This window comes from Acomys russatus, chromosome X (genome assembly GCF_903995435.1).
Source record: "Acomys russatus chromosome X, mAcoRus1.1, whole genome shotgun sequence".
Lineage (NCBI taxonomy): Eukaryota > Metazoa > Chordata > Mammalia > Rodentia > Muridae > Acomys > Acomys russatus.
Window position 1 is genome coordinate 47,427,595 of NC_067169.1, and position 15,587 is coordinate 47,443,181.

General features: G+C 35.7%; 1 protein-coding gene across 1 annotated transcript in view; it reads right to left on the minus strand.

Annotated features, from left to right (window-relative positions):
* Positions 1–11,362: 11,362 nt before the first annotated feature.
* Positions 11,363–15,587, minus strand: part of LOC127184601 (heat shock factor protein 3-like) — a 54,084-nt gene continuing 49,859 nt past the window's right edge. The window contains exons 12-13 of the mRNA XM_051140947.1: positions 12,384–12,444; positions 11,363–11,661 (exon numbers count right to left, since the gene is read on the minus strand). Of these exons, the coding sequence (XP_050996904.1) occupies positions 11,363–11,661; positions 12,384–12,444 (360 nt within the window). The remainder of the gene's footprint in view (positions 11,662–12,383; positions 12,445–15,587) is intronic.

Consider the following 15,587-nt stretch of genomic DNA (forward strand, 5'->3'; position numbering starts at 1 on the left):
TTCTCTCAGGCTTTCTTACAGACAGGAGCCTAGAAGAGTTGTCCTATGAGAGGCTCCACACAGCAGTGGTTTGAAACAGATGCTGAAACTCACAGCCAAACATTGGGCAAAGCATAGGCAGTCTAGTGGAAAAGTGGGAGGAAGGATAAAAGAACCTAGAGGTAATGAGTGCTCCACAAGAAGACCAACAGAGCCAACTAACCAGGGCCCAAAGGGGCTTTCTGAGATTGAAGCACCCACAAGGGACCATTCATGGACTGGACCTAGGCCCCCTACATAGATGTAACCAATGGACATCTCAGGCTTTATGTGAGCCCACTAGTAATGGGACAAGGGGACTGTCTCTGACATGGACTCAAGTTGCCTGCTTTTTGATCACTTTCCCCTGATGGGGCTGCCTTGCCAGGCCACAGGGGAAGAGGATTGCTCAGTTCTCTTGCAACTTGATGGGCTGGGTGGGTGGATAAGGGGCTCCCATTTTCTGAGGAATGGGAGAGGGGGAATAGAGAAAGAGGGAGGGAGGTTGGGACTGGGAGGAGAAGAGGAAGTGGGCTACAACCTGGATGTAAGGTGAACAAATTAATAAATTAGTAAGAAAATATTAAAAATATTCTAACAAGTTTAGTTCTAAACCTACATCTCATGAACATTTAAAAGAATTGTTCACTTTACATACCAATTGTAGCCCCCTCCAAGTCTCACCCTCCATTCCTCATGCCCCTTCCCCTGGCCCTCAGAAAAGTAGAGCCCTCCTTCCATAATATCTGACTATCAAGTCTCATCTGGACTACCTGTATCCTTTTCCTTCTGTGGCCTGGCAAGGCCACACTGCCAGGGGAGAGTAATCAATTAGTGAGGACCAGAGTCCATGTCAGTAGTTCCTACTCCCCATATTATGGGATTCTCATGGAGACTGTGCTGCCTATCCACTACATCTGAGCATGGGGTCTATATCCTCACCATGCATGGTCCTTGGTTGGTGCATCAGCCAACAAATCTGGTTAGAGGAGGGGATTGTTGCAGAGACCCATGCCCATGAACACTCTTAATGCACCACACAACTACCACTTTTCCTGGATAAGACATTTCTTTCTTTTCTTTTATACTTCTGACCCTCCTCCATTTGAAAACCTTCCAGACTAGCTCCATACCCAAGGGATATAATTCTACTTACTCAGTAGACCACATACTGATACAAAAGACAAAACTATACAAATACAGACTGTTAAAATAATCCCATATATTTTATTTGGCCATTATACAATAAAACAAAATCAACACCAAACAAAACCCTAGAATGTGTATAATATTATGGAGATTAAACAACTCATTACTGAATGATTAAGAGATCAAAGAAGAAATGAGGAAACTTCCCCAAATATTTGATGCTTATGAACCACAATAATGACCAGCTTGACAATAGATCCTTAGAGGTGCAACAGTGACATTTATATATTTGTAGTAATAAAGAGACTTATAATTGGACTTAAGGCTTACTCAACAGGATTTTATTTTCAACAGAGATCATTGCAGAAAGCCACAACTGGTCGAAATGCAATGAACATATGGTACTGGTGTGTTCAGACCCAATTCATACATCTACAATAGAATTTTTGCACTTAAGGTTCAGGGAATATCATGGGGGGTGTAACATAAGTATTCTGAGAGCCAGAAGACCAGAAAACATGCATGAAGATGCTGTCTCCTAGAAACGATAAGAAAGCTGCAGTCACAATATGTCAAGGACATGGCTGCTAAAATAAGACTTGAACAAAGATAGTACCAACTGACATGTCAATGTGGAAGGGACAAATCTCATGGCTTTACCCACAAAAGAAGAGCAATTAATGACTGGTAAGACAGGGAAGTAGTCTTCCACAGGGTTATCCTTGGAATAATTAGGCTATTAAAAATTATAATAATAATAGTGTTATTAATATATAAAATTATATTTATAATAATAAATAATAATTATATGATTCAATATTAACTGGTTATCCCAGAAAACATATGCATACAAGTTAAATACTTAGCAGGTTGTATCTATGTATTTTTTGTGTTTGCATGAATATGTAACAATAAGAATTAAAGCAAAAGAGTCAATGAATTTGAAAGGGATTACAATGGGTACAGAAAGAGTTGGAGGGAGGACAGGAGAGGGAAAGAATAATATTATAATGTCAAAAATAAAAAAGAGAAAATTGTAAAAGACAAAATAAAATGTCCTATAAGAAGATGAAGCATAAAAACTAATTTTAAAAAAGTCAGTGGGTTGCTCATTGGAAGGAGGAAAAGGCAGGGAACAAGGAAGGCAGAGCATGAGGAGAAGGTTAGAATTATTTCAGGAGTTTTATTTCTTCTCAACTGTGAAAGAGATTGTTTCTTTGATTTCTTTCTGATCATGTTTGTGTTAGTGTATTGGAAGGCTACTGATGTGTGAATGTTAAGTTTGCATTCTGACACTTTGCTTAAAGTGTTTATCAATTCTGATAGTTTCTAGTAGTATCTGTGTAGGGTTTAATATAGATAAGTCAGATCATCTGTAAATAAAGATATTTGCATTTCTTCCTGAAAAAAAGGAAGAAAAAATGAAAAAATAAAGAAAAAATGAGGAAATAATAAAGTTAGGAAGACAAGAAAGGAAAGAAGAAAATAAATAAATGGAGACTGCCGTCAGCTGAAAGATCACGAGAGTAGAACCAGGAATTTTACTTGGTTCTGTGTGATTCCAAATTCAGGTTCTTTCATGAGATTTATTTAAATGAAAATAAATTACAACTCCCCTAATGAATCCTTTAGCTACTTCCATAGCCATTATCATTCTCATATATACTCAGATTATCTCTTAGCTTTATTTTTTTTAATTTATTCTTGTTACATCTCAATGTTTATCCCATCCCTTGTATCCTCCCATTCCTCCCCCCCCATTTTCCCATTATTCCCCTCCCCTATGACTGTTCCTGTGGAATTCCATTTCTGTGCTGACTACAGATGTTTAAAACTTTTTAAAATTTTATTTAAATAATTTATTCAGATTACATCTTAATTGTTATTCCCTCACTTGTATCTTCCCATTCCCCCAATAGTAATTTATAACCAACTCCTAAAGTCCATGAAAGCATCCAAACACCCACCCAACAGGCCTTAAGGGAAAGGTGGTGCATACCAGTAGGATTTCCTGAAGGAGGTAGAGGCAGGAAGATCACGAATCTGAGGCCAGCCTGGGATACACACTTTTTCTGGTTGTGGTGGCAAATTTACTTCTTACATCTCACTTATTTGGGAGAAAAAAAGAAGCAGAAAAAGCTGACATTGTCAAGGGGTGTTGAAATGATACAAATGATGTCTTTATGAATGTGAGCATTATGAATATTCTAAACTTCTTCTAGTTTTTATGTTAATACATCCTGTATTATATTTAGTTTGAGAAATAGCCTTTTAGTACTTTTTCTTACATCTTTCAGGCCGTTCATTGTCTTGATCTCTCTTCTTCAAATTTCTCACTGAGGTTATCAGAAACTCACAACTGCTCCATTTCTTCTCATGGACCTAACTATCTTAAATTAAAACTTACATTTATCCCCCAAATAATTTGATAATTCTTTAGGCTTTCTCAACTTCAAAATTAAATATGGTCTTAAATATCTCATATTCTAGTAGAATATCAAGTAGGTGTGGGAAATATAATTTACTTCCCTTTGGTGTTAGAGACTGAACCCATAATCTTGACAATGCTGAAATGTGTCCCACCATCAATCTACATCCTAAGCCCATAGTTTGCTTCTGATTATTTTTGGTTGATGGGATGTAAGATGGGGTGACTTTACATATATTTTGATATGTGCTAGATTTCTGACAATTCAATAACTTATTTATTAAAGGAATGACTGGGTGACCACTTTTATGTCTTGCACTTAATTTACTTATTTTGTAGTATTTAAGTAGGAATTAAACTGTCATTTTAATATTTATAGGATATGCATTCTAAAGAATAAGATACCACAGAGTTTCTGTGTGTATGTGGTGAGGTATGCTCATGTGTTCATGGGTGCATAGATATGAAGGTGTGTATATACACATGTGAATATGCATATGAAAGCCAAATATCAACATCTGATATCTTTGTCAAGATGCTATATATCTTGTTTTACTATTATTATTATCTTTTTCCTGGATTCCTTTTCATTTGGCTCTTCATTTTAATCATATTTTTAAATGAAAGATCTTGGAACTCACTGAGTAATAGGTAGGACTGGCTGTCCAGTGAGTCTCGTAGATCTTCCTATCTCTGTCTCTCTAGACTAATGCTGGGCTTACAGGTCCACACCATCACAACCAGCACTTTAATGATGCAGCTATCACTCTAATCTCTACAGTTTTCTGTTCAAATCCTTTCTGTTTTCTAAAACTGATGGCTAGAAAAATTCATTCTATGCAAATACAAATGTGAAATATTCCTGCTATTGGGAAACCCAGAATCCAGAATAAACATATAAAGTAAACTAGACTTCTTGGTTGCATATTTATTAATTGGTATGTAATATATACTAAGTAATCCAGAAGTACAAAGGAGCGAGATCATCTTCAATTCTGTTATTAGGAGAGGAATCCAGTCTGATGTAGTACTTTATGACTGTAATCTTACCATTTGAGTAGTTGAGGCAGGAAGATGATGAGTTTTAGGTTTGAGCTATACAAGAAATTTAAGCCAATCTAGGCCATGTAGCAAGACCCCACCAGGCAGAAAGAAAAGGACAGAAAAGGAAGGAAGGAAGGAAGGAAGGAAGGAAGGAAGGAAGGAAGGAAGGAAGAAAGGTAAGCAGGGAGAGAGGGTGGGAGTGAAGAAAAGAGGGACAAAATCAAAAAGAATCCAGGCAAAAGATATGTTTATTTAGCAGCTTAACTGCACTGAAATCTTAACATTGGCCTAATTTCTAAACTTCACAGATTGACAGCAAGATACTCTTCTATTTCCTCAAATTTTCTTCTGTTTTATATATAAAACTATAGTTCTATTACACAAATAATGGTCTCATGGCTTCATATACTTCAGAGTAGTTAATTGATTTTCTTTTAATCACCATATTCTAGAGAGACCTGACAGTTAAGCTCATGACAATGTTGTTGGGAAATTCAGGCACGCCTAGAGAGATGCTGACTAAAGTGGAAAAATGGTTGTTGACACAATAGAAAAAATCAGAATTGCACTCTCATGCAAAAATGAAGCAACTATGGGAGTAAATGAAGCAAGAGGATGAAAGCTGGCCTTCAGAGGGGCTAAATGAAAAAAGGCAAATGAACAACCAACAAAGTCTTACTAGGGGTCACCAGCACTTTTGTTCCTGATTGTTTGGTTATTGCTACTTTCTCAGGTTTTCTATTGCTGTGACGAAAAAAACGTTGGGTAGGAAAGGGTTTTGGCTACACTTCCAGGTAATAATACTCCATGACCAAGGGAAGTCACGGCAGGAACCTGAAGGGAGGAGCTGATGCAGAGGCCATGGAAGGGTGCTGCTTCACGGCTTGTTTCCAACAGCTTGCTCAGCCTGCTTTCTTATAGAACCTAGGACCACCTGCCCAGCGATGTCACCACCCCCAGTGAGCTAGGCCCTCAATCACTAATTACAAAAATGCCTTACAGTTGGGTCAAGTTGGCATAAGAGTAGCCAACACAGTTACCAAGATAAAAAGTAGTGATCTTAAACTCATTACTACTTTTTCTTTGTTGAGGTGTTCCTGGCTGGCACTACTGATGATGAAGCATGAACAATCAACTCTAAAATCTCAGGTATCTGTGCCAAAACTACTGAGCCATGTGTGGAGGTAAAATCTTATAGCAGATGGTTTTCTAATATATATGACTCATGTAACAAGTATAATATAGCGCATGCATGCACACACACACACACACACACACACAATGAAATTATACTACTGGGAGTAATAATGCTTCCCCTAAATTCCATAGAGTGTGTAACAAAACCCCCAGAGCCAGGCATGGGACATCTCTCTTTGAGTAGTAGTTGGTCGGAGGAGTCCAAAAGCCTCCAAAATAATATAGGCTATTGCTGTTACCCTTGGTTGCCTTTTAAAATGTGAAAATAAGTCCATATGTTTAAAGATACAACACATTTAAGATAGAAGGCTGGAAAGTTCCTCCCCTAGCATTAGGTCTCAGTATCAGAAGCAAGCTGCCATGATAGAAAAGCAGTCAATAGTCCTACAAACCACAAAGACCCACAGGGAAGAATACAGTGGTAAAATATAGGGTACAATAGTGGTATGTATAGCTTATAGGATTGCAGACTGTTGTCTAATTATATGTAAGAACTGCTCAATAGGAGGAAGTTCATGTGTGCTATTGCAGACCTAGCCAACTAACCATGGCTGTTGTGTTCATGGTTCCTAGAGGCGAGCCTACTACTCTCAGCTTCCTAAATTCATTTAATTTCTTACTGAATTCTAAACACCTGGCCTCATGTTCACAGAGAAATGTAATTATTACGTCTCATTTTTTAAAAACGCTCCTCTTTGAGGCAGACAGAGACCATTACAGAAATCTATAACTTGGCAGAACAGAGAACACTGACTGTGGGGTATTTATCTCCTGGTTGACGCATCAAAAACACAACCCTAACATCTAAGGGAAGGGAGTGGGAGGATTATAAGAATCAGAGGACAGGGATGCCTACTGTGAAATAGTGTATTATTTTTATGAAAGGAAGCAGAACCCATGAACTCCTAACAATATGGCTGCCTAAACAAGACCTATACAATGACAACAGAGGTTGGCACTCTAATGTGGATGGGGAAATTTCACAAAGCCCCACCCATAAATGAAGAGCTATAGGTAATTAATGACTGCTAAGAGAGGGAGAATTAATTTTCTTGGGCTCCTCCATAAGTTAGGCAACACCGATTGGTCACCCTTAAACACATATCAGAAATACTAAATGAACTCAGCAGGTTGTATTTATATATGTTTATATAATAATAATTAATACATAATGTTGTATTAATGTATATTTTATTTTAAAATATAATTATAGAATAATATATTTATATAATGTGCTTATATGTGTGTTTATATATTTATGTAAATATGAAATAATAATAATCAAAGAGGATAAGGTCATATATTTGTGAGTGAGTATGTGGGAGGATTTCCAGTGGAGAGGCAGTTGGTAGAAATGATGTAACTATAGCTCTTGGATCTAAAATGCTGAAAATTAATTAATTAGTTAATTAATTAAATGTAACAAAGGAAGACTACTTTGACATTCCATTTCACCCTGGTAAGAATTGCCATTGTTAGGAGTACAAATGACAACAAATACTGGAGTGTATGTGGGAAGGCAAACCCTTACACATTGTTTTCTTTTTAAATTATTTGTTTCTTTTTTAACATATACATTTACATTACTACACATGAGTAAGACAAACTACATATAGCAGGAAGAACCACCAGACAATCATGAGTTATATGAATGTTACATTCACAGTGATTTGGTCATTTGCATTTGTCAAGCCTGAAGCAAGTATCCTTCCTACTTTGTTGGGTCCAAATTTCTGAATGAAAATCAGTATCATATCTCATCTCTATTAACTTAAATCATCTATCTTGATCTAAAAAGATCTTATCCCCTAACCAACTAAACTTGATTGTAAGACTAAACTATCTGGTCTTCAACCCCATCAGAGACTTGAGAAGGAATAAAAAGTAAATGCCCGAGTGCAGCAAAAGTGCAGGTTAGCAGCTTCCAAAATGAAAAAAAATGACCGAGACAGTTTACTGCCTGAACAATCACCCAATACTTTCTGTAATGTTGGAGCATCATCTTTGGCCTTCTAGCCCATTATCTCTGCCAAACATATTTGTGAGGCAGCAATTATTGAGGACTTGCTTATTTTGTCATGGCAGAGGTTGGCTGTCATCTCTGCCTGCATCTAAACTTGCACATTTTTGGGCAGAATTCTCTCTGTGGCAGGAAAGAGGACATTTTGCTCAGTGGCTTGTTTGCCATGTTTGAAGCGAACTCCATAATGAGGGTCTTTGATGATGATCATCTTGAGGTAGGCTGGGTGTTGCCAGGAGTTAACTTGTCTTGTCAAAGAATCTTTAGAATAGTGAAAGCATCTTTAAATGCCATATTTTGTGGGTCTCTGAGGCTTTTGAAGACTTTATTTAACTATTTTACCTTATATCTATAGAATCATACATATCTGGTCACAGATTCTCTGTGACTTATTACTAGAGGCCATTCTTGGTATGGCATGAAGGAATATCTGCAGATGTCTTACTTTTGCTCTTACAATGAGCAGAGAATCAGCCTTAATTGCTCTGTATACCCTGTACACCTCATACAATTATAATAACTGTATAATGCTTGTGAAAAATGATGTTTTCAGAACAAAAGAACCAGACACTGAAGCTGGATCAGACATGACAGGATTCATTCCTCTCAGCATGCTGAATGCTAACATCCCGCATCTTCCATGTTCCAGGCCCAGGCCCCTCAGCTGCTGTTACCCATCAGAATTGGCCAGCTTCCAGGACAGCATTGTAGAAAGCTTCTGATCCCATTTGGTCCAGCATTTAAGTTTGTCCCTCACAGGACTCCTATTAAGCCTGAAATATCCCAACATTTAGAAATTGGACCACAAATGCAATGCTTAGCTTGCTTAACCATTTTCCCCATTTTTGGGGCCCCTTCTAAGGTATTATTTGCCCCAATTCAGCCTGAAGAAACCTTAAGAGAATGACATCCCATTCCCTCTAAGGGGGGTTGGGTAGGTTTCTGTTTTCTCTCTGGGTCTACAAATGCTTAGTTTCATTGGGAGGTGATTATAAGTTATTATTGGTCTTAGACAGAGAGAAAACTAAGTTGGACTCAGGGATGTCTCTCTTTTCCTTTATCTTTCTTTCATAGGTAAGGAGATAGGAGCTGAGAAAAGAAAGGAGGATATAGAAATATAGAGGGAGGATAAAACAAAAGGCAGATAATTGAACCTATTTTTAAACTCAAGGCCTTAATTGTTACCCACAAAGAAGGCTATTTTTAATTAATTGGTATAGAGTGTTGTACGTGGATGCAAATCACTATCATGTCAAATAATAGTCTAATTTTATCACAAGAATATATATCCTTATACATTGTTAATGGGAGTGCCATCCAGTGAATCTACTTTGAAAATCAGTCTGAAAGTTTCTCAAAACTAGAAATAATACTACCATGTGACCAAGTGATAGGGAATATAGCTAATGTGTTTTATACCCTAATACACACACACACACACACACACACACACACATGTTTGTTGCAGCTTTATTCACAGTAACTCAGAAATGCAATTAGCCTAGACATCCATCAACTGACTAATGAAGAAGAAAAATGTGACACATATACCCAATACAATATTACTCAGTGATAAGAAAAAGATGAAATCATCAAGTTTGCAGGTTAATGGGTGTAACTGGAAACAATATATTGAGATAGTCAATGAAGGACCAGAAAAATGCACCATGCTGGAGAGATGGCTCAGAGGTTAAGAGCACTGACTGCTCTCCCAAAAGTCATGAGTTCAATTCCCAGCAACCACATGGTGGCTCACACACATCTATAATGAGATCTGGTGCTCTCTTCTGGCCTGCAGGCAGAATGCTGTATACATAACAAATAAATCCATCTTTAAGAAAAAGAATTAAACAGAGATGGGGGCCCAGTGATTGTGGGGGAAAGGCTACTGAGTAGCTAAACTAATAATAAGGATGTTTGAAATGCTTATGGAAATTCCTTAGTTAGCAAATATGATAAAAATGGAGTTGGAGTGGATGTAATGCGCATGGGAAGGACACCATGTTGCTCCAGAAGACATGGGTGGTTAAGTCAAAACACGGTGCCAGGCACATTTCCTCTCTATGAGCTATAAGTTTCTTTGAAGTAAAAGAAATAGTGCAAATGCAAATTAATGTATGTGACACACTCTCCTTCCAACATGTACATTCAGCCAAAAGTTTCATTCATTATTGTCGAAGATCCTTGTTTACACCAAATGATAAGATACTATGAAAAGTACATTCAGCTCTTTATTGACTTACATAACATTACAGTGACAAGATTTTTTTTTCAGTTTTTAAAATACTCTATTTCACTACTGCATATCAAAATCTCAGCCATAACTAAATGAGATCTGGACTTTCCTTAAGAATTTTAAAAACACACAAACCGTTTTATTTAAACAAGTACACACTTTTTAAAATTAGAGACTGAAAACAATGACGAATTTCCCCTTCCTTTTAAAGCTGACTTCATCAGTCAAGACTATGGAAGAATATGCTAATATTTGATGGATAAAAGTGGCAAAAACTAATTTGTTAACAGTCTAGCAGGGGGAATAAAACAGCTGGAACCCTTAAAAACTTGTTGCTTTAATATTCAGGTTAGTAACAGAAAACAGTAAACATGTTCTTCGCTGTTTTTTTTTTTTTTTTTCAACTAAACAGAGAAGCTTAGATTTTAAGTGCTATGGTGCTCAATTTTAGGTATGTATGAATGTTGGTGGGTGTTGGAATAGTTGTATGTGTCAAAGGATACTGACATAGCTAGAGTTCTATGTAGAAATGGCAGATAGCTAGTTGATAAGTGGTTAACTGTGAATTTTTTGCCTAATTTCTAAGGACTCATTTGCCCTTGCATTGCCTTATGCTTTAAGAAAAAACTTTGCAAAAGTTTGGTTCTTGGAGTTCTTGTCCAAGGTTTAGGTCAGCATCAATATGTTGACTTTGATTGTCTATGCCGATCTCCATCATACAGAAAATGCCACTTTCTACTAAAATTTGGCTTTATTTAGGAATTAAAAATAGTGTAAGACTGGAATAAAGTGGAAAGCTATAGAATAAATGTATCTATAAAATCTAGGAGTAACATTGCTTTCCTTAACTCTAAACCTTGCTTTTTAAATGATATTTGTTTCAACAAAACTTCTAATAACTGTTTCTTCATCATAAGAAAAAGCTGGCTACATCAATTTGCTAATTGGGATAATGAAATAACACTAATCTCTGCTCCAGTCATAAGTAAGGTATTAGAAATTATTGGTTTAAATTAAACAACTTAACTTTTCATTGTTTTAGCATTTGGATATGTTCCTTATATTTTTGTGGTTTGAATTTCTTCTTAATTGTTAAATTTGTTTAGATCCTGGGGGGCAGTAACTTCAACCTATTTTTTTAAGTTACAGAAGTTACAAAATGAACATAAATATACTAGCCAGCAACCAGGAATAGCTATTTACCAGCAGGAAGTATGATCCATCAAAACTCAAAATAAATTCTAATAGAAGATTAAGTTCAATATGCTCTTCAAAACATATTAGAAACAGGATCGAAGTAGAGAAAAGGGGATACATCGGATTCCCCACTGCCTTCCATACAGAACTGGGGAACAGCATTTTCAATAGTATTTGCAGTATCTTCTTGTATAGCAGAAATATCCAGAGTTACAAATTCACGGTTATATAATGTTGGTAAGACATTTGATGGGTTGTTCAGATCATCCAAAAGGGTGTTAGAATCTTGAAGATTTTCTCCAAAATCAAATATTGGTGTCTCGTCTAATAGCGAAAGCTGGGAGTTTTCCTTGCATTGCATCACCTGTTCGTCTGTGGAATGACAGCATTTTGTTACATATAATGTAGTAAGAAAAAAAATTTAAAACAAAGTATAATTCACAAGTCTTACACCGTCAATTCACAAGTCTTACACCGTTAAATGCTTTGTGGAAGACATTAAGTGTCATCCTTCTATTTTCCTGAGTTATACTTGTCAATTTGTTTATTTCAGTGAAGAAAAATTACTATTATCCTTACAAGTTATTATCAGCCTTTCCTGTTTTCCTATTTTTGATGCTTCTGTATAGGAAAAAAGATCTAATTACACTGAAATATATGTTTGGAATTAAGGAGGCACTAACCACTAGAACATAACTTTGGTAGACTACACTATCCACAAAATCTAAGGTTAACTGTGAATGACTAGGTTTAGGAAACAATAAAGGACTTATTTTCTGAAAAAGAACTTGCAATGTCATGTGAAAAACACAAGTTTATACTGCATCCTTTTCATGTTTTGTCATATTTTTTGTGTTAAAATCAGCCACATAATACTATATTCTCCCTTATGTTTATATAGTCATTATCAAGGTTCTTTCATATATATGAAATCTTATTTAAAATTACCAATGAAATAAGAAAAGTAGTTTATACAACCATTGACTGAGGCTCTCAAATGGTAAGTGGCTTGCCAAGGGTCATTTGGGTAGTCAGTTGTGAGCCTGGAATGAGGACATACATTTTCTGATAATTCTGCAAATATCATTTTGTACCTTTTTCCCCATTGGTGTCAAGCAGACTTCTCTCTTCTTCATTTCTCATTAAACTTAGACCCTGGGTACAAAGAGAAAACACTGAAATCCTTATCAATGTGTCATTTTTGTGTGTGATGAAATTAAATAACTGAGATAAAATCTTTCCCTTGAGGCTGTGAGAGTATGGTGTGTTTTTGCAAATATGGGGCCTTAGTTTCAATTCTCTGCACCCAAAGAAGCACATTTCTTGGAAGATTAACAAAGTTAAGAAAAGAACATTTCCATTTATCTTCTTTTCTAAAAGTATAGTTTTTTTTCCCTAACTGCTGTTTAGGCAGAAGAAAAAAAATCAATTCATAGTACATCTACAGCCAATGATACCACGTCGGTTTACTTTTTATTTAACTTGAACTAATATTTATTGGACAAAACAGAAGCAAACACAGTACTACTATATTTAAACATGCATGTTTGAACCTCAATAATGAGAGTCACCAAATATGCTTACTATGTCTGGCAAAAAGGAAACAATACTTCTTTCAAGTCATTTCTGTCTAAATAGGATAACAAGAATAACTTCACCTCTTGTCTAGCCACATTATTGATCAGTGATGAAAAATAATGTTTCCATCTATACGGCTTCCCTAGTTGAAAAAATCATACTGAGAGAATAGGGCTTTATTTTTCTCTTTTTAATTTTTTAAAAAGTTTAAAAAATTTTTGTCTTAACACAGCAACAATAATAAGATCTTACTAAACTAAGAGAAAGACCTGCAAGTATACTTTTAAGACAGGAGGAATTGTATTTCCTTACTGTTTGTAGGCAAGTAAGGATTTTCTTTTGATTCTATTATTTTATTTAAAATATGATTACATCACTTACCTCCCTCCAGCCCCTCCCAAGTTCCATCCCTTTAACTCCTTCCATGTGTATACCCTCACTCAGCAAGGAGGATTTTTTGTTTGTTTTGAGACAGGGTTTCTCTATGTAGTTAGTCCTGCCTATCTTGAAGTTCACTATGCTGACCTCAAATTCATAGATTCTTCTGCCTCTGTCTCCTGAGTGCTGGGATTAAAGGTGTGTGCTACCACATCTGGTTGAGGGAGATTTTAATAAACACAATTTTCAAAAACTACGAGCCCCATTTTTTGTATTTCTATTTTATTTTCCAGTGATAACTATGGCCATATCATAACCCAATATATTACAGTGGATGTTCAGGCTTTATTTGATAAAATTGGGTTAACTATTCAATATTAATACAGTAGTACATTTAGTATTCAGATATTTGACCATATCAGAAACTAAAATGTAGATTTTCCCCTTATGAAATATTTTCACGCAAAATCATAAATTTGTGGCATAAGAGAAAGGTTGGTATTCTGTAGTAATTTTTTTTAAAAAATGGGTAAAAGATGGGCAATGTGCTATATCAATCTTACTAACACAGTCCTGTTCTCATCCTGCCCCCAACATAGCTCACATGTCTCTCAATGAATTACCTTGGTCATAAAGAATAATTTAATTTATAAGACAATATTTGTAGCTGGAAAACATTCTGTTAAACAAAGTAACCAAGCTCAGAAAACCAAATACCACATGATCTCATAGGTGGATTCGAGCCTCTAAGTGTTAAATATATGTATCATAATAGAAGTAAATATTGCTAAAGGTCAAGAAACTTGAAAAGGGTCCATTAAATGGGAAATAAATCGAATAGCTTTAAGGGATCAGGATGGGGAAGACAATAGAACAAAGTAGAAGGAGAATACTAGTGGCAAATAGGGATAGAGAGCGAGAAGGGTTGAGGGGGGAGTGACAGGGAGATGCAACTAAAATTAAATGCGTGTGAAAGTACCATATGGAAGGCTGCTACTAGGGAAGCTGAGGAAAAGAATATTAATAAATATATTACCTTCTTCTTCATACTTTCCTTAGACACTTGAGGGAAGTTCTCAAGAAAAGTGTGTTATTTCAGGATATATATAGTATAAAAGCCCATTAAATTGAACATATAACCTCAATTATGATCATATAGGTTAGAACATGATAAGATTCTTCTTGATTTAATTTATTTTATATTTTTAATTTTATTTTATTAATTTATTCTTATTATATCTCAGTGGTTATCCCATCCCCTGTATCCTCCCTTTCTCCCATTTTCCCCTTACTCCCCTCCCCTATGACTGTGACTGAGGGGGACTTTCTCCCCCTGTATATGCTCATAGGGTATCAAGTCTCTTAAACAAAGCAATTTCCTAGAAAAACAGCAGTTCATTTAGAAGCATATATCATTTTTTTTGAAATAAGTTCTCACTGTATTGTTTAGGTTGGCCTTGAACAGCTGAACACAAGAGATTCTCCTGCATCATCATCCCAGTTAGCTGGGACTATATGTGTATGTACTATAAGTACTTGTGACATTGTACAAAGCTTGCCAATAATTTATTATCAATACTTATTTTGTAAATGTGTGAACAAAGAATCTGTACTTAATTAAATGAGTTTCTAATGTATCTTGTAAGTACCCCAAAGTATTACCGTATTGAAAACACATTAAGCTGGACAGGTTTTGTAATTAATCAGTATTAGGGCCCTTAAGAAAAAAATGTGAATAGGTCAATGAGAGAATATAGTGTACCTTAAACCATCTTATACTATTCACTTAACTGAAAAGATTTTCTGCTAATAATCTACTATGGCAATATTCATCAGTAAATGTATGACTAGATGATGTATAAAAAGGAATAAAGAGAAAAAACATGGATTTTACATTGGTTTCTGCCATGATATCCATATTAAGTAAAGTCTCAGATTTGTTTTTCATAAAAACAGGAAGTTCCCAACAGACTAGCTGAAAAGAAATTACGAGGAAGATCCTCTAAATGGAATGATATATTATAAATAAATATCTAAGCATCTAGCAATCACAGAAAAGGGATTTTGTACAGCACTGAAAGAGACTGTGAGAAGAATAGGAACTTTGGATACATAAAACCACTATAAACAAAACATCATGGTTTTATATCATAGAATACATTAGTATTTACTATTTTAAGTTATGACAATTGTACAGACATATTTTGATGTTGCTATGAGGAAGAGAGACAAAATGATTTCAGAAAACTAGGCAAACATGAAATATACTAAATTGGAAAAGCCAAGTAAAAGCACAGGTTTCTTGAGTCCCAGGCTTGACATAAACCAGTGGTAATTCTCAT